Source organism: Oryza sativa, chromosome 10 (genome assembly GCF_034140825.1).
Source record: "Oryza sativa Japonica Group chromosome 10, ASM3414082v1".
NCBI lineage: Eukaryota > Viridiplantae > Streptophyta > Magnoliopsida > Poales > Poaceae > Oryza > Oryza sativa.
The window spans coordinates 22,440,218-22,465,010 of NC_089044.1; the positions used below are offsets into that span (position 1 = coordinate 22,440,218).

Here is a 24,793-nt window from a genome sequence, read left to right on the forward strand (position 1 = left end):
GGCGGCCTGAATTTGGAGGCGACAGGCGAGCTCCTCCGGCCGGCACGCGGATTGGTGGGGGGATCGCCTCGGAATTCGGGCCGAGCTGGCTTTTTTTGTTGGTGTTTTGGTTGGCCCAGCTACCACTCGTAATAAAGCTTAGTTTGCACCTTGCCTGCACGCATTGGGCTGCCTAAAGCCTTTTCTAGTGCTAATAGTACTGTCTAGTTTGGCTTGATCAGATCATCACTCCCAGACATCATTTCTGATCACCACTAGTACTCTCTGTACAAAAAGTATAAAAACCTAGTATCAGATTGGATAGGATAATCCCTAGTGCTTTCTAATTCGTAATACTACAAAATATCTAATACTATTTTTAGTGGGAGAGAGTACGCATTTTGTGTTGAAGATTAAGATTTTCGTGGCACGCTTTTCAAACTGCTGTTTCGTGCGAAAACTTTTTATATGAAAGTCGCTCTAAAATATCATATTAATCTATTTTTTAAGTTTATAATAATTAAAACTCAATCAATCTTACATTAAAAACACCTCGTTTTACGTAAAAAAATTAATATTTATCTTAAGAAAAGAACACCACCATACTCTTCTCTTTTTCTTTCTTGCATCTCATAGAAAACGTCCCATGTGAAATACTAGATCTCTCCTCCTTTGCTCATAGGTGAACTGATAACCTATTGTTGCATTTGTGCTACTGCAAAATTCAGCAGCACGCGTGCATGGTAACACCAAAACCGAGTTCATACTACGGACTTGTCATCTTTTTACATGCGAGCAGAGAGCTGGCCACCAATTCTGTCACTGATCTGCCTGCCAGCAACCAAAAAAGCAGCTCTCCTTTCGCCTGCATATGCTGTACAAAAGCCCCCCGTCAGAGATTGCAGCTCATCTAAAACATGCAATGTTCAGTGCACATCGTCGACAGAGCAAGACAGCAACAACCTCACGTTCTTGGACGAAGCTAGCTAGCTATTGCAATGAACAGATACAAACTTTTTTCAGGAAATCATGCGGAGGAACGCCAAATTTTACTCAGAGAGATGGAGATATGATAGTAGTAGTAATCTGCTTCAAAAATTCAGGTGATTTTCAAGAGAGTTCGATGCTGCTGCTGCTGCTGGGCTAATGCTGTCCGTCCACTACTAGTTGCCGGCCATCCTAATGTGTACTGGATCGCACATTGGAAGGTGAAGGATTAACAACGTTTTTTTGGCTAAGCTACCTGTTGCTGTCCAAATTATCAGGGGAATCCCATGCCCAAAACCCAAACAAAATATGCCATTCCATATGCCAATGCAATGCACACACACACCAACCCAATCTCAAGGAAGAACAAGAACAAGAACCCGGTGATGTTGACTCCCACATCTCTGGGCCGCCTCGCCTTCCGGCCCAACATGTCCTCCCACCCGGCCCATCTAAAAAACCCCATCCGGTGCTTTGAAAAAGTCAACGCGAGGTGGGCCCCGCCGGACAGCACGAGTACAGGCCGGAGGCAGCTGAGCCTGACGCGGTGACGGACACGTGGGGACCACCCGCCCGGCCCAGCCCAGCCGCTGCCATGTGGGGCCCACAGGGGATGGATGGAAGCCGCGCGGAAGCGTTAGGCACAAGGGGGGGGGGGGGGGGGGGGGTTCGCATAAAGGCGAAGGCGAAGAGGCCAACTCGGCGGCCGGATTCGGACGCCGCGTGGGGGGAGGAGGAGGAAGACGGCGACCCTCGCCGCGAATAAACAATTCCAAATGGTGGCCGCCACCGCATCCACCACCACCGCGAGGACGACGAGGAGCATCACCACGCGTACTCTGCCTCCTACCACCTAGCTAGGAGCTAACTAGGTCGTCGGTGCTCGAGATCGGGGGAGGGAGGCGCGATGCGGGCCAGGGAGATGCACCCGCTGTGCTGCCTCGTCTCCGACTGCGCGTTGGGTGGAGGCGGCGGAGGGGGAGGTGGTGAGGGGGGAGGAGGAGACTGCTCGCCGACGAAGGCGGCGGTGGGGGGAGAGGAGGAGGTGGTGGCGGTGGCGGGGGTGCTGTACAAGTGGACCAACATCGGGAAGGGGTGGCGGCCGCGGTGGTTCGCGATCCGGGGCGGCGTCCTGGCCTACTCCAAGATCCGCCGCCGCGTCGCCGCCGAGCCGCCTCCCGAGGCCGCCGCCGCCGCCGCAGCCAACGGCGTCAGGCTCATCGGCGTGCCCCGCGGCGGCGTCGGGGACCAGCCCATCGGATTCGTCCCTCTCAAGGTGACGCGCCTCCTCTCGCATTTTGTTTTTGTGTTCCGTCTATTTCGATCGATCTCGAGCCCCTACTGCTTACGATCGACGAAATTAAATCGCTCGTTCAATTCAATTCAACCGCACGCATTTCATCACCTGATCTGTTTACCGGTAGTAGAGCACCAATTTCTCCAGCCAAATTTTAGTTGCGCATTTGCTTCCGCGAATCAAATATCTCCCACGAGTTTGGTGCGCCGGTTTCCGCGCACAGATCGGAACAGTCCAGTCCAACCGATGCTGCATCTCGCAAAGCCCGACGCGGCGTGGCCGCGCCACGAGCCGTACGTTCGCCAAGATCTACGGCCGAGATCGCTAGCAAGCAACAGCAGCAGCATCACATCCACACTGGTAGTAGTAGCATAGTACAATGGCTGCTGCTGCTGCTGCCTAACGCTTGTCGGATAAAGAGATGCCTTGCTTGGATCGGAGCTGGAGCAGCTGGGAGCTGGCATTTCTCAAGCGCAAGCAAAGCTCACTCACTGTGAAAGAGCAGTCTTCGCATCGACTTTTAGCGAGCTACAGTGGCGATCTTTGTCATGGCGTGCTCAGGGGAAGGAGAGGATTAGGGCACGGGAACGACCGGATCACCAGCTGGACTTTGTTCAGAAAGGATTGATGGCATGGCGCCTCCACTTGGATGGCATTGCATGTCCGTGAGTTGTTGGGAATGTAAGGTGGTACGGACCACACTGTCTATAGCCATTTATATGGCCTGGGAGCTTTTCCCCCCTCTTCCTCTTGGCTCCTGCTTCAGTCAGCGGGCTTTATGTTCGCTTGTCTTTTAGGCATCTGTTTTTTTTTACAGTGCTCAGTTATGGGTTTTTTACAATGCAGGAGACTGTCGAGATTTAAGTGTACTGCTATAGGTTTGTAAAAAATCTATTTCTGGGATAGTGGATTGCCAGCACAGACGAATACTAGATGTGCATTTGATGAAGAGATTGCATTTTGGTGTACTGTTGCTACTCTGGTTGCTGATTCTGTAATTCTTTTGAATTGTTTGTAGATCTCATCATTTAGCGAAAGTAAATCGGATGATAAACGGTTCTACATCATTACCCCAACCAAGACGCTTCAGCTGAGGACTGGCTCTGCTAAGGACCGTGTGGCTTGGATTGAAGCACTTGTTTCTGCGAGGAGTGAATATTCTCTTAACGGGGGTGTACCGTGTGACCAGAATGAGGGATCATTTTCCACTGAAAAGCTTAGGAATCGCTTGCATGCTGAAGGTGTTGGAGAGGCAACTATTAAAGACTGTGAACAGATCATTCACTCAGAATTTTCACAGTATCACACTCAGATGAAGCAACGGTGTGAAGACTATTTAAACTTCATTGGCAGTCTTCCAAGGGAACTTGAGGTAATTCGTTCTTAGAGCTCATTTAGTGATTTATATAAGCAACTCATTAAGTTCCCATTTCTGATAGTAATTCTGAATATATTCCAATTTAATGGGATTTATATAGGTTGTTAGGACTTTTGAATCTAGCCTGAAAGTCAAGTAATAAATTGATTGTATGTTATCTGGTGGTCTGAAACTGTCTGCTGATTGTATTATGTTCTTTTAGGTAGTTAATTCGGGAGATGCATCTGCTATTGAGAAGCCACAGTCGGAGTTGTTCAAACATGACTGTTCCAGCTCTGGAAAATGTAGTGGTACTTGATTTTATTTTAGTTGTCCTGTTTTCTTTTGACTGTTTTGATTAGCATTATATCAGATGCTCCATGTGCATGAAATGGTGTTGGTTGCACTTTCCAAGCATATTTATATTGCTTTACTTGTCTATATCTGGTCCTGGTACATCATTGCACTTTATGTTATTCTCCTTGGATTAATCTGAAAATGAAAGGATGGAAACAGCTTGAAATAAACCACTTCCTTTAGTTCTGTGTTGCCGCATTTTGCCCACAACTACATGCTCCTTTTTGTGTTCTTGTTTCACGAGAGGTTTGAAACATGGCTATTTTCTGATATTTTTATTTTTATTATATCAGAGTACAGCAACACTGAATCTTCTGATGATGCTGGCAAACAAGAGGTAGGGCAGTTGTCAGATGAGGATGAGTTTCATTTCTATGATACAAGGCAAAGTTTCAGTGACACTGCTGCAAGTCCTGACTTGAAAATGAGATGTTCAAATAGTGGGAGTGGAGCTCACAAGTTTGGTGAATTACTAGCTATCGACAAGACGAATGAATACTTATTGTCATCTTCAAAACGCCGTTCAGAGTTACCCGTACCAATAGAAAAGGAGAAAGGTGTTAGCCTTTGGTCAATGATCAAAGATAATGTTGGCAAGGATCTTACAAGAGTCTGTCTTCCTGTTTACTTTAATGAACCATTGTCTTCTCTTCAAAAGTGCTTTGAAGATTTGGAGTATTCCAATTTACTGGATCGTGCATATGAATATGGTTCAAGGGTATGCTTATTTCTATAACTTCCACCTTTATTGTGAAATAAACTGCTAGATATTATATCATTCTGTATATCACAATTGAGGAGCATAAACTTTGTCGTACTAAAAAACCCACGAAATTGCTGTATCAGTATTTTGGTGCAGTTAATTAACCTCAATTTATTCAACTGTGTTGAGTTGATACTCATATCTTAATTTGCATATACATCAGGGAAACGGGCTGATGAGAATTCTTTATGTTGCTGCATTTGCTGTCTCTGGATATGCTTCCACGGATTCTCGCCCCTGCAAACCTTTCAATCCATTGTTGGGGGAAACATACGAAGCTGATTATCCTGAAAAAGGGATCCGTTTCTTCTCTGAAAAGGTCAGTTTGGCATCCAGCCCATTCATGTTCAGGTTAGAATTTGTTGCCATTTAGTCTAGCACTGTCAAATTCTTCTGTAAATAATTGGGAGATACGCAATGTGAAGTTTGAAAGCATAAAAGTGGCAGACACTGTTCTGATGCCAGGCACATTAATATTCTTCTCTACATTTCACACAACATATGAGTTAATTTGTTAGTTTATTCTTGTCACCAGGTTAGTCATCATCCGATGGTCATGGCATGCCATTGTGAAGGGAAAGGTTGGAAATTTTGGGGTGACAGCAATCTAAAGAGCAAATTTTGGGGGCAGTCCATTCAACTCGATCCTAGCGGTGTGCTAACTCTACAGTTTGATGATGGAGAAACTTTCCAGTGGAGTAAGGTACAAATTCTTCACTGGAGGCAAAACTCTTATGCATATTTTCTCTCCATTTTTTCCATTATGTTTGTGCATGCTTGGTCTAGAGATCTGGAGAAGGTGTTGGATATCCTTTTGTCAATAAACACCTATCATTTATTTATTTTGCCATGGCAGGTTACGACAACAATTAATAACCTTATCATTGGCCGAGTCTATTGCCATCACCATGGCACGATGAACATAAGTGGAAACAGGCAATATTCATGTAAGCTGACTTTCAAAGAGCAATCCTTCCTCGATCGTAATCCTCGCCAGGTATGATGAACAATTTTCCATCCAGGTTCTTGTTTCTTTCATCTTCCTGTAGAGGTTACTAAAATGTATGGTCGTATGAAAGGTTCAAGGACTTGTTACGGATGCTAATGGGACCAAAGTTGCATTCTTGATGGGAAAGTGGGACGAGAGCATGTCTTGCATCATTGGTGATGATGCTTCTAAAGTGAACTCCCGTAATGCAAATCAGAGTACGGGTGCCACTTTATTGTGGGAGAAAAATGTGCCTCCAGCCAATCCCACTCGATATAACCTGTCATCATTTGCAATCACTTTGAACGAGTTGACACCAGGTCTTAAGGTATGCGCAAAGCATATAATTCGCCTATTGTTAGTTTTTTGTAGTGCAAAGCCTAACGTACTATTTGATGATTTGTTAAGGAGAAGCTTCCACCAACGGATTCAAGACTCAGGCCAGATCAGCGGCATCTAGAGAATGGGGAGTACGAAAAGGCTAACTCTGAAAAATTGCGCCTGGAGACGAGGCAGAGGATGGTAAGTATTCTTGTTCTAAAAATTTCCTTAATTTTTTTTATCACAGTTTTTAAATTCTTACCTGCTTCACTGTACTCGTACATCGAACTACACTGAATTTTATGGTCTTTTATCACTGCACTTTTATATATGTCCACCATCTGATGGGAGTGAATCACTGCCCCGGAGAATCTTGATTCTCGTTACAAAGTGCAGCCAGAACACCTATTTCCTTCATGGAAAAATGCAGTTATTATCTGCTCTAACTGCAGCGGTTATCTCTTCCTCTACAGGCAAGGAAGATGCAGGAGAGTGGTTGGAAGCCAAGATGGTTCCAAAGGGACACAGAGGATGGAACATTCCGTTATGTCGGAGGTTACTGGGAGGCAAGGGAGCAGAGGAAATGGGTTGGTTGCAATGACATATTCGGCAATAATGTGTCCACTCTTTGCACCAGCGCAAGTATATAGAGAAACTTCTGTTTAGTAGTCGTTGACACCCCATTAATTATTGAAGACGGTACATAGTTGATCGGCTGCTCCCGTTGCTACCATGCAAACAAGAGCTAACATGCTCTCCTCTTGTCATATAGAAACACTGGGACATTTATGTGGATACTGGGATACTTAACTGTGAGGCCTGCTAGCTAACAATGTTGTTATTACTCTCAGTGATATCCATTTTTTCAATCTTTGTACTGTTCCACAGAGATACTGAGTTATATACTTGGTTCCTAATTGTAATTGATCATGTAAGCTTCTATGCTCATGGTCATGGATAATGGACGTTCATCTTTCTTTTTTGACCTCTGTGCCAAGCCAGGCGAGTAATCTTGTCCTGTATAGAAATGCCAAATTAATATATTCAATTTCCTGTTACGATTTACGAATATCAAAATGCTCAGATTAATTAAGATGCTAATACATTGATATTTACGGGTTTTTTTCTTCATGCTTAATATAGACGGGATCGTGTGTCGGGGATGGATCCAACATCAAGCTAGAGGGGTTTATCTTCCTTATCCAGCCATCCCTACCCTTCTTCCTCCTCTTCTTATTACACAAATCGATATAACAGAATATGTAATAACTCTTTGCTCCCTCTTAGGAAAATCTTAAGTAAATTAAAGGACTTATGCAATACTAATCTACTTCGTATAGCACATCTCACAACACTAGTCCAAACTATTAATATGTTTTAAAACTTATAAATATTTTTATAAATTACACTATATTTTATATATTATTGTCGTGATCTCTGGACACGGACAAAGTTGGAGGATAGACGGGAAAGTACGAATTCTCGTCTATCCTGAGAGTGAGCTCAAAAGACAAATGCCAAAAGTGAGTAAAAGTATTTTTCTCTACTGATATGCTCCTTGTTAAAGGATCTTGGTTGGTTTAAATAGTGCTCAGCCGTGTACTCAAGATTTACAAGTTTGCCATTGCAGGATTATATGAAGTTATCATATTACCCTTAGGGGCATATTGGTACATTTCAGTCGTCTCGACATCTAGTGCCAGCTGGTGAGAGCAATTGAGGTGGTCCCCATAACACTTCCCTAAAATATATTATTTGTTCGATGGTACTTTCCCTTAACTTTGATTGCCCGAGTTGAACACCCGTGCTTGGACTCGAACAAGCTCTCCCACCTTTTGGCTCCTCGTCACTTCATTTGCTTTAGCCAATGAACCTGCTCAAATACAATGTCACTAGTGATGTTAGGTCAAGCCAAGCAAACTTACTCGAACACATTTTCCTTGGAACAAGCGCTCTTAGGCAAATGCAAATTCCTGGTCAGAAGCTGATGCAGATGGGAATTTTATTCGAGCAAATAGTCGCTCGAATCCAATTTCCTCGCTACCCATGTTTTCGGCCGAGCATGGGGATGGTGTTCAGCCCCGCTACAACAATTATAATATTAATTAGACATTTATTTATTTGTTTGTATTAGAAATTTAGGTGGTTTTCATGTTCCTAGGAATATTTGTCTCTATATTAGTGTCCGGTCGTATTCTATCTTTATTTCTATTCGAGATAACTTTTATTTGTTTTCGTATCTGAGCTATCCGTATTTGTTTTTTATATCCGATAAAAATACGAAAACAAATATGAGATATGCGTATTATTCGTCCTCATCCGCTCCATTTTCATCAGTATCCAATGTGCCCTCGCTGCTACCGTTGCTTAGCTAGTTCATCTAGGCTGCTTTCGTTTGTGACGGTTGGGAACATTCCCCTCCGGCACGAAAAACAAAGCAGTTCATTAGCGCATGATTAATTAAGTATTAGTTAAAAAACTTGAAAATGGATTAATTTGATTTTTAAATCATCTTTTCTATAATTTTTTTTAAAAAAATAGACAGACTGTTTATTTGTTTAAAAAATATGTACGCAGAAAACGAAAGAGGGGAGCAGGAACTCTAAGGGCCGTTTTGGTTTGATACCAAAAACACACCCTACCAATTTATTGGCAAATTGAATAGTATGTGTGTTATTTTGGATTGAAGCCAAATATTTGGTAGTTCCCTTATACTATTTGGTCATTTTCTAGAAGTTTCTTCACTGTACTATGAGAATTTGACTTTATATTGGTAGCAATCCAAATGGTAGCCAAATAATTTTACCCTACCAATATTTTGGTAGTGCCAAATTTTGCCTAGACTTTGGCACTACCAATAAATTGGTAGGGTAGAGAACCAAACAAGCCCTAAGAAACGGAATCAGCCCTAATCAATCATATCTTCCTTTCTCGTGGGGCCTCTAATCATCTTCCTTTGGGATAGTGGTTGAGCAGCGGTTATCATGTAGTCGAGTCAGGTTAGGCCAAATCACACGTCGACCTTTGCGTACGTGTTGGGCCTCACCTGTGATGGACTGGGCCATGCTCAGCTTTCATTTGGGCCGCCTCGATCGGCTACTTTGGTTTAGCTGAGCCGGTCAAGTGGGTTCGGGGTTTTCTTCTCCGAACCCTTAAATTTTTGGGTTTGTTGGAACCATGCCACCCTAATTTTGTAAAATTTGAGATATGCCACCCGTATCTCAATGACATGTAGGACCCACATGAGTCAATGACATGTGGGTCAGGGTGACATATCACAAATTTTATAAAATTTATGTGGCATGGTTCAAATTTTCTCTAAATTTTTCTCTTCTTTCGTTGGCAGCATGCAGATGAGCTGCCGATCCAGCCACCTTGGAGGCTTCCAGACAGTTCGATCGAGCCGCCCTTAATTAGCTCATGAACCTCTCGTAACAATATTTATTAATGCCACTAAAACTGATCGATATATGATCTCTTTGCCTTTTGCTTGCTTTAATTCCAAGTGCCTCGTGATCTTCGTGATACTTACAAGAAGATCGATGAGGTGTGATCTTCCACTTCGCTTCCCGTGTTCCTCGTAATGCATGGTATGAGGCGTGGTATATTTATAAATGAAAAATAATTTATAAATAAAATTTTTATATACGTGTTCTAGCTATCTAAAAGTACAGGCTGAAAAATAAACTTCGTTGAAAAAAAAACTAAAATCAACTATAAATTTAAAGTTAAAAATTTAAATTTTAACTGATGAGGCCGGAGGATCGAGAGGATGATGATGAGTACTGGAGAGAGCACTACGTCCATCGATCGAGATCGCTTGCTTGCCATTGCATGGCGTCGTCGCCGGTCGATCGAACAAATGGACCAATCAAACATAAAGAGCAGCAGCTAACACTGTTCCATATCAAAGGAAATCATGACCCACTGATTCAATCAATTTATGTGGAGTATACAGTACACACACATTTCTCATATGAACAAAAACTTTTTTGTGTTTAATTTATTGATCAGATTGAGAGGTGCGCCCGCACCTCGCATATGCAGGAATTTCCTCCTGCCCTGCACACTATCAGTATAAAAGACGTATAAACATATACATCAGTAATACACTTTGTGGCAAATTATACATTGCCGTATAAATCTCCCCCTTCCCTACGTACGTATATATCTTCCTTCTACATACACCCCACGTACGTACACATTAATTAACTCCACGTAGTTATTACGTAGTTGGTTAATTAATTAATTATACGTGCGATGAGAATACACCCAAATTATACCCGGCGAAATACGTCGAATACAATACACGAAGAAGAAGAAGAAGAAGAAGAAGAAGAAGAAGAAGAAGAAGAAGAAAAATTCAAAATACAAGAAAAGAAAAAACCAAAGTTATTACAAGGACGACGTACATACACGACGCGTGCAGCTAACTGGTAGCTAGCTTGCGTATGTCATGCTGACGCATCGATCGGTCACTATTAGTGGCCGACGGCGATGGTCTCCTCGTCGGCGAGCTCGATGCCGGCGTCGGCGAGGCGCTTCTCCTTGTAGACGTACCCCCTGGCGGCGACGGTGAAGAGGACGAGGTTGATGGCGCTGATGACGGCGAGCAGCCAGTAGAAGTAGTCGAGCCTGCCGTCGTCGAGGTTGTCGGCGAGCCAGCCGCCGCCGCGGGCGCCATGGCCGGTGACCTTGTGGACGATGGTGACGAGCAGCGTGCTGAAGAAGAAGCCGATGGCGCAGGTGCTGAGGAAGAGGCCCGTGCTCATGGTCTTCATCCCCTTGGGGCACTCGCGGAGGAAGAAGTCGAGCTGGCCCATGTAGGTGAACGCCTCGCCGGCGCCGACGAGGAGGAACTGCGGCATGAGGAGGAACACCGTGGGCGCGGCGGCGGCGGCGGAGGCGGAGGCGGTGGCGCGGTGGCGCTCGACGGCCGCGGCGACGGCCATGCCGGCGATGGAGAGGGAGAGGCCCACGAAGACGCGCTGGAGCGGGGTGAGGCCGTGCGGGTTGGCCGTGGCGCGGCGCGCGACGGGGACGACGAGGCGGTCGTAGAAGGGGACGGTGAGGAGGATGGAGGCGATGAGGAAGACGGTGAGGGAGCCCGCCGGGATGAGGAAGCCGCCGGCGAGGCGGCGGTCCATGAGCTCGGCCTGCGCGACGGCGAAGGTGGTCATCTGGGCGTGGATGGTCCAGAACATGATGGTGGTCGCCCAGATGGGGAGCATCCGCACCACCTGCTTCACCTCCTCCACGTCCGTCCTCGTGCACAGCCTCCACTTGCTCGCCGTCGCCGGCGACTCCGCCGCCGACCTGTCGATGATCGCCGCATGGTCCAGGAACCTGCACCCATATTACAAACCAAACACGTCAATGATTATTACCTTGGTGGTTCTAACGGTCAAAAATAAGTAATTTTCTTGTGGTGTTTCTTGGCAGCCAAAGTAAGATATATTCTTATCGGTCCAAACCGACAAAGTTATAAAGTTCGTAATATTTTTAATTTGCTTAGTGGTCCGACTAACAAAAAAATATTCTCTTATGGTTAGCAGCCAACAAATATGAATATCCCTAGACGGCCGATAGAATAATGAATTTTGGCGGTTTTCATGTTATACTTGATGGTTTTTGACCACCAAAAAATTACGGATTATTGTAGTGCTACTTCAGATCATCAGGTGACATCAACTAGATTATAGATTATTCTCATCTTGTCATGTTATTTTTCCAAAGGCAGAAATGGATGAATCAAATATTAAAAACCTAAAAAATGCATTTAAATTTTGAGATGAGTTAGAATTGTGTTAGCTAAGATAAACCACACAATGTTTATTCATGGATGCGGATTCTTCGACTTAAGTTACTTAATTTTGAGTCGCTGACATATAAATTTACTTTGCTACAGTCTCATACATTAGTGATCTAACAGTTTTTTTTTCTTTTGCGGGAAGATCTAATAGTCACTGGACTTAAGTAAGAGGAAGGTATAGTAGGCGCGTGCAAACAAGGGAGCAGCCATGCGCACGTAGCAGCGCGGTAGCTACCGCCACTGCAAGATCCAAGTCTTTGTAGCGGCCGGTGTGTCGTACGTACGTTGCATCACGCAGACGCAAAGAGCTAGATGAGGGTTTTTTTTTGCGGGAAGAGCTAGATGAGTTGAGATAGGCAAGAGGGAGAAGTTCCAAGCAGCTGATCAATCACACGCACACGGGCGTGCGTGCGTATGCAGCGCCGCGTCGCATGTGATATTTGTCACGCGAGATGCTGCCGCGACCCGTGACCAAGGCAGGTTCAGGGCTCTGCTAGTTTCCACTGGAGAAAGGAGGAATTTGTTGGGAGAATAGCTGAAGCTATCGGTCACTGGGTCGCGGCACATGCAAATGCATCTTCGTGTTTGTACATGTACTGGCTAATAAGCCACTGTGTTATGTACGCATGGGATGTCACTATGTGGAGGAGGAGGTGCTACCTCGCCCAGTGCTCATCTTCACTTAGCAACTCCTACTCTGCTTTGGTTTTGATTCTGTGTGACTCGTCCATCGTATCATGCTAGAATCAATCTTGCCTCTACCGACTTTGTTAATGTTCAGGGTCAAAGGGCCTTTGCTTTCTGCACGTACTCCACTTTAATTTACTTATGGGCATGTGTATGTCGACTCTAGCTATATACCTGGCAGATGGCTGCGACCATACGTCGTTGGGACTGGGCTACTTATTAGGCTTCCTAAAAATAACTTGATTTGACCTACCTTAATGGTTTAGATATCTAGTAGTGCTGGTCCAAGTATATACACACCTACAGGCTTGCGAGACCGTATATCTATCTGTCTATATATGACAGTGAGTGGCTGGAGTGGTTTCAGCTGTCAAAATGAAGATGATTTTCTTAAGAGGGGTGTGGTTGCAAATGTCACAGCAACGGGCCAAACAGTGCGTGCCTCCAATCATGAACTCCCTGAATATACTCGCTCCATCTCGTAACATAGCAATCTAATACATGATGAAATATATTCTAATACTATAAATCTGAACACATTCGTAGTAATAGTATATGTCTCGTTCTCTACTCCTAGCTACTACTAAGTTGTTATGGGATGGAGGTAGAATATATATTATGAATTTAATTTAATTTCATTCATTTTCCTACAACCTGGCTTGCTATATATGCTAAATTAAAACTGACTACTAGTAGCACTATTACTAGATTTGTGTCAATGCGTGGCCCACATGAATGATGCATATGCATCTTGATCCTATATATAACTCGTTCAAATTAATTTCATCAAAATTCATCTGAACTTACCGGCTAGTTTTGTGTTGGGGTAATAATGTAAAAAAACTTTATCTGAATACTAAAGATGCAGAGTGGGTGGTGAACTTACCGGCACTCCTTGCTGTGTGGCATCCTCTGCTTGCCCTTGACGTCATGGCCGGCGGCGGCGGCGTCGTCGACGTCGTAGAGCATGTCTGGGTCGGACGGCAGCGGCAGCGACCTCTTGCTCCAGGCGGCGGCGGTGACGGCGGCGACCTGGGTGAGGGGGCTCCCCACCAGCTTCTTGAACCTGTACCTCCTGGTCCCGGAGAGGAACACGGCGAGGCCGGCGAGGATGCCGGCGGCGCAGATGCCGTACCCCCACCGGCGTCCGACGTTGTCCTGCACGTACACCAGCACGGTGACGGCGAGCAGCGCGCCGAGGCTGACGAAGAAGTAGAACCAGTTGAAGAAGCGCATCATCTTCTTCCTCTCGCCGTCGACGTCGGACTCGTCGAACTGGTCGGAGCCGAAGCCGGAGACGCTGGACTTGAGCCCCCCCGTGCCCAGCGCCGTCAGGTAGAGCCCCAGGTAGAGCACCCCGAGCTGCGTCCCGTCCGCCGCCACGCACTCCGCGCTCGCCCCCTTCGGGTCGCCGCACGCCGGCGGCCGCAGCCCCGGCGCCGCCGTGGAGATCGTGAGTATCATCACGCCGGTGGCCTGGACGGCCTCGAAGATGGCGATGGTGAGGTAGCGGCCGAGGTAGGTGTCGGCGACGAAGCCGCCGAGGAGGCAGAGCATGAAGGAGGTGCCGATGAAGTTGGTGACCGTGTTGGCGGCGGCGGCATTGCCGAGGTGCATCGTCCCGGTCATGTACGGCACCAGGTTGACGGCGATGCCCAGCGTCGTCATCCGCTCGAACAGCTCCGCCCCGAGGATCATCGCCGCGCAGCCCCACCCGCCGGTGGCCGCCCTCCCCGCCGGCCTCCCCTTGTAGTCCCACGCGTCCGTCAGCGCCTTCCCCTCCGCCGCCGTCTCCGGCAACACCATCGCCATATCAACAACAACAAGCTCGAGCTCGAGACAGAGAGAGTAAGACGGCGGCGGCGGTGGTGGTGGTGGTGGCCGGCGGCGATGGATGCTGTGATGAAGCCACCGTGTCCGAGTGGTGGCCTTATATAGGCGGAGAGGGGGGTGGTGCATCGGGATTCGTGCACTGGGGGGTAATTATAGGTGTGATTGATTAATTAAGGGAGTAATTAATTAAGAGAAATAGTATCAAGTGGTGTTATGTGGGGGAATCAGTATCTCCTCCAATTTTCTAATTCTTTCTCCCATGACTCTGGCACTCGTTAATTTAATCGCTCTCGAGCAATTATTGAGTACGACTCGTTAATTGGTAGGATTAGTGGAGGATCAAATGCTGGATTAGGATTTACTACTTCTCCAGGATTTTCTTGACTAATTACAACACATGTGTGTGTTTGGTCAGAAAGTTGAGATGATGGCAGTTTCCCACAATGGACGGTTACAACGTTAATCTCAACTACCACAGTTTACACACTTGGAAAATTTGGAGAATACTTGTGGACAAACTGGATTTTGCAGTCAAGAGACGTTCTGAAACTAGGAGCAGATACAATTTTGATGGAACACAAGTGATCTTGACTACTGTGTATCAAGATATATAATTTTTTGACTGAAACTTTTTATGTGCAGGGAACAGTGTGTGGTATGATCAATGTGTGCTGCCCATTCTCTGAGGCTGTGATGTTTAGTAATTAGTAGTAGCATCTTGCAAAAAAGGTGAAGTGTTTGTAGGGAAAAGAGATGCGTGTGAATCTGAAAGATACTACTAACCCGCTTGGAGAAAAATATTCACTACATCAGATTCTGATTTGTCGTGTAACTAGGAGCCTCACAATTAGGTTCTCATGCATTTCAGCTTTTAGATCATTAATTTTGTTTTGATCATCCTCGTAAGTACATTAGTTCAGTTAAAACCACTGCCCGATCGATATATATTTGAAACTGGAAGGGCCCAAAATATGACAAAAATTCAGATTCAGATGAACAGATTAATTAGTCGGTAGCAACAACAATTTGAACCTGCATCTTTCTACCTCGCATTGAACGTATAGTGGTACTACGACGAGTGTACGGCCGGAGTATATTGAGAAGTATTTTCTTGAGATGAAGACACGAACAGAAATTCAGACTCAGACGATGCCCTTGTTTAGTTCCAAACTTTTTCTTTAAATTTACAGTTTTTTCATCACATCAAAACTTTCCTACGCACACAAACTTCTAACTTTTCCATCATATCATTTCAATTTCAACCAAACTTCTAATTTTAGCGCGAATTATACACACCCATCAATGTCGATTTCTCTGAGGGACAGCATCAGCTAGGCATGCAGCAAGCTATAGCTCTCTCATACAGCGACATGCGTTGACGTTAGCAGCTTTGTTGTGAAGCTGTGTATGATCAGCTCAATCGACTCCACCGTGGATGACTCTGAACCTGCCTCTCCTTATCTCTTTCCTGCTCCCTGCCTGTGATGTGCCGACCTAGCTAGTACAGTAGTACTAGCTGTTTGGCTCTTGAGCTGTTTTACAGCTCTCTCCTTTAGTTGTCTTACTAATATAGAGTTAAGGGGGCATGATTAAATTTAAGCAATTGATTAAGAGGTAAGTTTTGGCTCCATGTAAATATATAGCTAATTAACGAGGAAACCAGCTAAGCTAATCAAAATACCTTTCTATATCTAATTAATAACACTTTGGATTAGGATCCTCCGACGTAAAGTTAGAGGAACATGATCGCTGACATATGGATCCCACCATCGACGGATCCACATATCAGTGACCATGTCATTTGGAAAGTTTTGTCAGAGGATTTTTCTCCTAACACCTCATATGTTTCATGACTCGGAAGTTCAATGTGTGTATGAACCAAATCTCATACGGTGTGATATGAAAGTTCTATGAGACAAATTTGATAAAAATAAACGTGTGCTAGAACACACCCACATGTACACGTACGAGTGTGGTGCGTACATCCAACTTGTACTCGAAAAAAAAAGTCTACATCATTATTTGCATTTTTCACTCTTAAATTATTGAATGAAAGTCTTCTTTTGGAAATGGACAAAGAATGTCAACTTCCTAGAGTAAAAAAGATGGAATTAATTGTATTATAATTCCTATCCTTTCAAATCTAATTTATTTCAAATCTATCAGTATGAAAATTGGTGTCAAGTATAGAAGCAATAGGATTGTCTCTTACCCCCTTCAAGGTAAGATTCATGACAGTCGTCCCTCGTCAGATCAAAATAAATCAACAGTCCATTAGTCCTCATACAATGTGATCTACCTAAAAAAATCCTTAGTTTGTGGCTAACTTCCCCAAAACTAAGATAAAGGATAATTCGTAAAAACATTTAGTCATGAATTGTCCATTTCTACATTTTTTTTACAAACAAACATCTGCATGTCCATTTCTACAATTTTTACTAGTTAGTTCAGAAGTAAACTAAACTGTCTTGGATAAGATCTGTCACCCTCTTTGATTCAAAGGAGCAAAGCTCCAAGTCAGCTGCTTGTGCTGAATTTTCATGCATGGCTCCACACAGTCTCTCTCAGATTCTTTGCAGATTCCACTCAATATTGTCTCACATGCATATAGATGTAAACATGATTTTACTCTACAATTTGGAGGGGCCTAGCTCAGAATACAGACACCAGAGCAGATCATGTTGGAGGACTTTATATGCTGGTCGATATGCTCGATCAGGTGCAGGCTATCCAGACAGGCAGCCTGCCAGAGTGTCTGTGGATCACCTCACTGATTGAGCTTGCATTTTGCCGCTAGCTGCCTATGACCCATACTGCCTTAATTACACTTACATTGATAAAAACGTATGAGCACGTGTGAGAATTTCACAGCAATGACGTGCAGTGCATGTAGTACTAACTCTGTCCCGTAATAAGTTTATTTTTAAGCTTCCTTCTTCATTTGTTCCCAAAAAAATTCATTTCTAAAGTAATCATTACATCAAAGTTTGTGAAATTGTAGAATGATTATACTGGGAGTATATAAAGTGAACAATACTTACATTGGGATTCGATAAAATAGTGGTATTATAATTTTTTTTGTATTTATATGTGTATGATAAGTAAAAAATAAACTTATTTTAAGACGGAGGTAGTATATCAGTGGCGAAGCCACCACCCATCGACCGATCAGGCTCGTCAATAGAATTTTGATGTTAATATATAGTGATTGAAAATAACTTTTTCATACCAAATTAATACTTAACATAGTTTTATCTGGGCCCTAAAAATTTTCTGAATTTGCCACTGATTTAAACGAGTGGTAGCCAAAATTAGTTGCTAGCTGAAACTATATAAGCTGCTAATCAACTACTCTAGCTACTGATCACATGCTTGAATAGAAGGTAGATCCAGGAACATTTCACAGGTCCCCACAATAATAATATCATGTAACTGCTACCTATAGGACGATACTTCTGCCTACTGAACCGTGAACTTTTGAGCTTAATCGATGATGAGGAGTTTTAATTTACAGAAGGAAAATTCATAGGTCCCCACAATAATATCATGTTTGTTGGAAAAATTCACCTTTTTCTCGGTAGTCATCAATTCCAACTATCAGTTTCATTGGTATACATGGCGTTGACGACAAAACAAGGAGTTGACACTGTACATTTTGACGACAGATCAGCATCACTTGAAAAATGCACTTAAATTCAGATGTAAGTCGTCCCAACATAAAAATATTTTCTACCACTCCTTCCCATTGCTGCGTGCCTGACCGATTCTGCCGATGATTCTTCAACAGGACAAAATTTTAAGTTCTGAAAACGTCACACATTCACATTATTACTGAATATTTTTGTGCTTGTATATACAAATATATACAATAATACGAATACATATTCGAGTACGTAATTCTCAACACCTCTTCGAGATCCGTCAGGGTGCTCGCAGATTCGAGTTTCTCTCCCAGGGTAAATGCATCTTCGAGTTCTCTAGGGCTGTTTGCGACTTCGAGTTTAAATTTTTCTGTCGGAATTTATGTTGACATTTTCGAGCTCCGTCAGCTTGATTGACCACTATTTAATTCGTTTACATGTTCGAGTTTCTCTCTCAGGGTGCTCGCATTGTCGAGTTCCAGCCCCCCGGATTGTATCAAATGTTTATTATATATTAAGCAATTGGCAAATTGTAAGGTAGAACTGACAATACATCTGGCCAATGTGATGCAAATTGCAAAATTTTAAAAATTAATGTAATGCAAATTGGTGTTGTCTCATATAGCCTCATGCAAATTGGAGTAGTTTGCTGACTGCCGAGAGTTCAATAATTGCGTGCGTAAAGGTGTCCATTCTCTCAATTTACTCCAACATCCCCATGTATATAACTATATGGAAGGTGGATTTTCATTCCTCGGGGATATTGATTTCCTTGTTTTATGCATGTCACACAAAAAGACATAAAAAAAATGAAAAAAATGATAACATAGATCAATTAATGTGTGATATATTACTTTACAAACATGTAAATTCAAATTTAACTTATATAGATAAAAATAAAAACAACAAATTTGACTATAAATAGTATGTACTATTTGCACTAAAATTTGTTATTTTCATTTCTAATTGTGTAGGTTGAATTTGAATTTGCATATTTGAGGAATAACGTGTCTCATATTGATCTATCATTTTTTTATGAATATTTAAATGACATGCAAAAATGAGGAAAACCCCCTTAAGAGATGAAAAGAGTTTCCCAGTTCTTGTGTCAGTGTTCAATCCAAGTAATGCTTTATTTTTCTTCCCGAAAAAGAAACTAATATAAGAACCACGTCATTTTTCTTCAGCCATAAAGAAGTATTACTGTATTAGTAATAGTGTAAAACCTATACTAAGACAAACCGATGGAATCAGTCACTGTCTAATCCTTGTATGATCATACCACAGCAATTGTCAGCAGCCTGAATTTTTCTAACAGCAGAAACCAATGCATGCATATTGTCCTGCAATACAGACAACACAAGAAACCAAGTGCCAATAGAATCCATGGCCAGCAGTTGAGCACTTGGAAGTTGGAATAACGAGGGTATACTAGAATATACGAGTATCATAAGCTACATGACATGTCATCAATGGAGATGGCTACTTTACTTGTGGTCAGAGAATATACAGTCCACACATTAACCCTAGCTAGTTAAGCTAGATGATGACCTAGCTAACTGTCTTTTTGAATCAGCAATTTGGACGGCTTATATATTCGCCCTCTCCTTGACTTAATTTGCTGCATCATAAGATGTGATGCGTATGTCTGATTATCTGTCTCGTTCAAGTTGGGGTTTAATTTAATTACTTGCCCGGCTTTCTGCAATCGAAAAGGCTATCTAATGCAACCGTTCATCGACAAAACCATTTCTGGTAATTCATGTCCGTATGCGGCAGCTGGATTATATGAGCAATTAATCAACGCAAACCCTAGATAATAGATTCTACGTATATAAAATCATACAGAAACTGAACTGATTATTCCTATTAAAATCCCTGCGTTAATTTAAATAGACCTGATTAATTAGCTATTGTAGTACATATATGCACATGGTCCAGTGAAAATTATCCACGTCTTGTTGTGTTCTATACTTGATTCTCTTGTCTATATATGTTTGGTTTGCGAAAACGAAAATTCAGACATTTCAAAAACAGTTCCAGAGAAAGAGACTTGTATGGACACGAACATGCAGAGAGGTGTTATCTGCATATATATATATATATATATATATATATATATATATATATATATATATATATATATATATATATATATATATATATATATATATATGCATGCAGCTGGGAATAATCCATCACACCGTGCAATCATTCACACACACTGTTTACACTACTTGAAAATCTATTTTCGCAGACGGACGGCAAACTTCACCCTGGTTTGTATTTTTGTAGGCGGCTATTTGACTCTAAGGGCTATATCCGTCTGCGAAAATAAATACCCAAAGTAGGTGAAAATGCTTTTTCTATTAGTGTTATCTGCCTGCCTGGATATTCAGGATTCCCCGTCCTGTTGATGAGTATGCATATGCGTGTTTGGTTGTACATGTACTTGCATTTGCATATGAACTCAAAGAAAGAAATAACAGTGAAGAAGTTTGTGACAGCGATTTGCCGTGAAGCTAGCCCCGTCGACTGAATATCCCCTACGAGGTGTAGAGTTAAGCTTTCATCCCTTGCACGAAATTGGTCAAGAAAGTTTTGGAACTGGAGATAAGTTATCATGCAACTAGGCTAATAATTGAGCTAGAAAAATGTGGCAGAACTTATTTGGCCAGCTAGTCTTCATGTTATGTGGTCTAAACAACTGTTTGCTTTATAATCGTGAGGGCTTGGCCAACCTCATACTATTTACCTAACTAGTCCTAATTATCAACAGTTACTTGCTAGTAGCCATAGTTATCAATTAGCCCCAAAAGGCCCAACCACAAATCCAGTTTTGAGTTAACCGTTAATTTCGACGCTAGCTATTCCCGTACCAAATACCAACCAACAATAGGTTTGGAAATGGAACTAGAATGATATGCCAAAATAAATATTGTTTAAGCTACCTAATCGATGATATTAATTTTAAGGATTATATTGAGATATAGCCTTGTAGATTCGAGATTCTTAAAGACAGCTTGTGAGAATTTGTAAAAGGTGGATTTTCTAGGTTCGGGCTTCTAATTCATTATTTTCTTAATCCTATAGCTACAAATTTTCAAAATCTAAGTAAAAATCTAGATTATTTATGAGAGTATTCTAAAATAGCTACAACTGTTAAAAGCTCCCCAAACCTAACGATAGAAACATATAAATTTACTAGGATATTGTTCGCGTGTTGAAACGGAATTTTAATTTATAAAAATTAGCATTAACCTATTATTACATAAATTTATTACTGATATATGGACCCTCTGGTCTTACGTTATCCTTTTTTGCTTCTCACAAGGAGAGTTGATGGTGGGGGTGGTTGACATGTGAACTCTCTCCCATTCCAAAAAGTTAGGGAGGTGGTGGTAGGGACGGTGGCGGATTCACCACTCACCACCACTACTATTAATTTTTTTTAAAAAAAATGAGTATAGATTAATAAGAGGACCCATAAATCTTTTGCATATTTGTGAAAAGAAACAAAGAAGCATAGATTAGGAGACGGATCACATATATACACACTTCAGGATAAATCGTGCAATCTCACGACAAATGTTTCAAGCAACTTTTGCTCTTTTTCTGAAAAGGGTGAAACCTACAAATATCCATGAATTCCAACCTTAGCATCTAGTGCTTGGATATTTGTATCCCTGATATTTCTTAATCGCTTTTTCTTCAGAGCAAACCAGTTACTGATGGTTTCAAGCAGTTTCGGATAGGAGCCTAGGAGGGTGACACCTCGCCATCATCAATCAGAGAAGAAAGCTAGCTAGTTGCTCATCCTAAAGTGGACTGCGATATATATTATGCTGCAGCAATGTGGCTAGCTAGCTACCTTCATCATCCATCTATCCAATTAATTTCAACACAGAGAGCACTTTTTATCTATTAGGTGTCAGGACAATGAATCATGCACAACATATTCAACTCCATTCCTATTCGATGAGTTCCGATGAAACAGCATGATAGATTCTCCTCCAAATGAGGACAGCGCAAAAATAGGACAGCTGGACCAATCCATTCAGTCAGTGGTCTCCAATGTCCACGCAGATGTGCTAAAAATCAGGGAAATTGCAGTCCATTTCTCTGAACTTTTGAAGTGATGATATTATAATTTCACAACTGAAGCTGGCAGTAACTTAACCCTACCTGCAGTGTGTTGGCAGTTTGCATGCAAGATCAACCTATCTCCTCACAAATATCAGTACAGCAATCTCCATGTAGATGCATGACAGAATGAGAATCTGAGTTCATGAGCTGGGGAAGATTAATCATTCAGAGGCTAATCTCCATTTGAACCCCACTTAGGGAGCAGGAATCCGGCAAACTGTACTACTGCTTCTGCATGCGTCTCAGCAGTTGCTTGCTAATTAATTATCCACAACCAAATTGTCCCAGATTTCCAGCTGCTGGTATTTCTGAAACAGGTTTTAGATCTCTGTGTTCGTCATTTCTTGATTCAGGAAAAAAAAAGATCAAGGGCCTCCAAAAATGATTCAGATTAATTATGACCAAAGATGAATTACGTCAATGTTTTCCAGTTTACTGCACCCCAAGCAGATTCAGAGAGCCAAACGCAAGAAGAAATATATACTCTGGGTTACGTGGTCGAGTACCAGATATTCAATATTCATCATGGCTCTTCCAAACTCGATATCGCAAAATCGCCATTAGAATACGATTAACTTCCTTTTCTCCCACTTTGTTTTGTAATCGAGATCGAATGCGAGAGAGATTAGAAATATGATTGGAGCCTACCTGAGCCAGAAACTGGTACTACTAGTCTCTGCTGCCACAATCAAAATTTTCAATTCATTAAATTTATTATCACCACCTAATTCCTAGCTTGTGTGTGTATATAATTCTAGTTCATTATTCAGGTCTCACTCTAACAATCATTTTCATAATTCCGACCAGACTTAATTAGCATATATATGCAGAGGCTTACCATGTCATGGTACACGAACCAGATAGATAATTACGTGTGTTCATGCCCATCTGATCTGACCACATGATGAGTTGTCTTGCTTATAAATTTGCCAAATCTGAAATATAAATAAATTGGACTGCAATTCAGCAAATTAAAGAGGATTAAACTCAACAGGTAGAAGTTGTTCACGTCCGGGCACATAGTATGTATACTTGTTTAGTAGACAAATCTCTAGGTCAAAGCACAATTATTGAGCAAAAAAATAGTTGAGAGAAGTTGCTCGCAATCTCTATCCGCGGCAAGATTCCTCCCCTCTCTTTTGGGTATCTCCAAGAGCCAGTTAGACCCGGGCAGAATATTTATTTATTTGTCGATGTGTATATTCCTCACATGATAAGTGATCAGGTGGTGTGTTTGCTTCAGTACTCTCTCTTGACGCCATATTTGCATATTGTTTAGGGTGCATAATGCAGGTGAGAGATTAGAGATTGGACTGTCAATAATCAGGGTGATTAAGCTGCATATCATTGATGGGAGCCATAGGGGATTCATTGCTGTCTTCTCTTTCTTTCATCTTATCTTACAGATTAATGAGTTTTTAGTTGTTGTTTTTACAGAATTTACAGGGTGTCTTATTCGGAAAAAAAAAGAAGAGAGAGAACTTACAGGGTTTTTTAGCAGCAAAAATATAATAGATGGAAATGGATTCTAATTCCTCGAGGGATGTACCCTCATATGCAATTTTTCTCTCGAATGAAATGTAAACTGTTGTGAAAAAATCTATTTTTATTATGTACAAAGGACATACATCACTTAAAAAACCAAGTTCAAAATCGACCTACACATAAAAAAATAAAAAGAAAAATTTAGTGTCCATATGCAATCAAGAACGATTTAGTATTCCTAAGGCGGAGCCAGAATCTAAATATAAAATATATTGACCAATAAAATGAATCACAACAAAATAAATAATAGTTTCGTGTTTTTGACTTTTTTGAAATGTATATGTAAAAGTCAAAAGGCATCATGTATTGAAAAAACATAGGAAGCATTTTTGGATTTAGGATCCATTTGAATCGAAGAATTTATGGTGGAGTTCATAGGATTGAAATCCTATAAGATTTTTTTTCTTATTTGACTATTTGATTCAAAGGATTGGAGTTTTCCAAATCCTATACAATTTCTATGGAATAGCTCATTGTATTTAGGTTTTGGAGGAGATTTAGCAAAAGGTTCGATCTCTTGGAAAAAAAATTCTATAACTATATCTTTCTCATCCGATTCATACGTTTTTCATGCGGTCTAATCAAACGATTATTCGTGCGTATTCTCTGCTTTACATTTAGTCAGAATCGTGTGTTTTTTTATTTCTCCAACCCGTCCATCGTGCGCCCCTCCAACGTCGCCGGCGCCGGCGGCCGATCCTGCATGTCTCCTCCGCCCGTGCCGTGCCCGCGCGCGTGCGCCTTGCTCGGCCTCGCTATCCATCTGGGCGCGCGCGTCTCCTGCCACTTCACGCAACGGGTGGATGGTTTTGGAGTTTTGGCCGGCGCGACCACCACCACCACCACTCCTCGTCGCGCGCCTCGCGCCGCGCGGCGGCGGCGACGACGAGCCTAAACAACAATAAAAAAAAATCGCGTGTGGCCTCGCAGCTGCACACCTGTAGCTCTAGTGGAGTAGGCCACGAGAGGGAGAGAGAGAGAGACCGTGCGCGTGAGGCAGGCATCCAAGTCAACGTGGTAGAGCGTACGAGGCGTCGCGTCCCGGATGCGCGGACGACGACCACCTCCCTCCCGGTCGGC

The 24,793-nt window shown here is 42.6% G+C and overlaps 2 protein-coding genes across 5 annotated transcripts; one reads left to right on the forward strand and one right to left on the reverse strand.

The window, feature by feature from the left end:
- Positions 1-1,670: 1,670 nt before the first annotated feature.
- LOC4349338 (oxysterol-binding protein-related protein 2A) lies at positions 1,671-7,107 on the forward strand. Of its 4 annotated transcripts, none has more exons than XM_015759300.3 (10): positions 1,671-2,242; positions 3,282-3,635; positions 3,844-3,931; positions 4,271-4,695; positions 4,904-5,059; positions 5,276-5,443; positions 5,597-5,737; positions 5,820-6,056; positions 6,137-6,250; positions 6,523-7,107. In XM_015759300.3, the coding sequence occupies exons 1-10, from the start codon at positions 1,874-1,876 to the stop codon at positions 6,697-6,699; spliced, it is 2,229 nt and encodes a 742-aa protein (XP_015614786.1). In that variant the 5' UTR covers positions 1,671-1,873; the 3' UTR covers positions 6,700-7,107. The 4 variants fall into 4 exon arrangements, with proteins under 4 accessions (XP_015614786.1, XP_066160793.1, XP_066160794.1 ...); XM_066304696.1 differs by having other exon boundaries at positions 6,140-6,250; XM_066304697.1 differs by lacking the exon at positions 3,844-3,931 and having other exon boundaries at positions 1,999-2,242.
- Positions 7,108-10,026: 2,919 nt separating this feature from the next.
- LOC4349339 (protein NRT1/ PTR FAMILY 6.3) lies at positions 10,027-14,484 on the reverse strand. The gene is made up of 2 exons (XM_015758529.3): positions 13,435-14,484; positions 10,027-11,395 (listed from the first exon to the last, which is right to left on the reverse strand). Exons 1-2 carry the CDS (start codon positions 14,358-14,360, stop codon positions 10,531-10,533), a joined length of 1,791 nt encoding a protein of 596 aa, XP_015614015.1. The 5' UTR covers positions 14,361-14,484; the 3' UTR covers positions 10,027-10,530.
- Between the last annotated feature and the right edge of the window lie 10,309 nt (positions 14,485-24,793).

Coding starts and splice junctions, on each gene's coding strand:
- LOC4349338 (XM_015759300.3), top strand. CDS start 1,874: ATGCGGGCCAGGGAGATGCACCCGCTGTGCTGCCTCGTCTCCGACTGC. Junction 4,696..4,903: donor CATATGAATATGGTTCAAGG/GTATGCTTATTT, acceptor CATATACATCAG/GGAAACGGGCTGATGAGAAT. Junction 6,251..6,522: donor TGGAGACGAGGCAGAGGATG/GTAAGTATTCTT, acceptor CTTCCTCTACAG/GCAAGGAAGATGCAGGAGAG.
- LOC4349339 (XM_015758529.3), bottom strand. CDS start 14,360: ATGGCGATGGTGTTGCCGGAGACGGCGGCGGAGGGGAAGGCGCTGACG. Junction 11,396..13,434: donor CCACACAGCAAGGAGTGCCG/GTAAGTTCACCA, acceptor ATATGGGTGCAG/GTTCCTGGACCATGCGGCGA.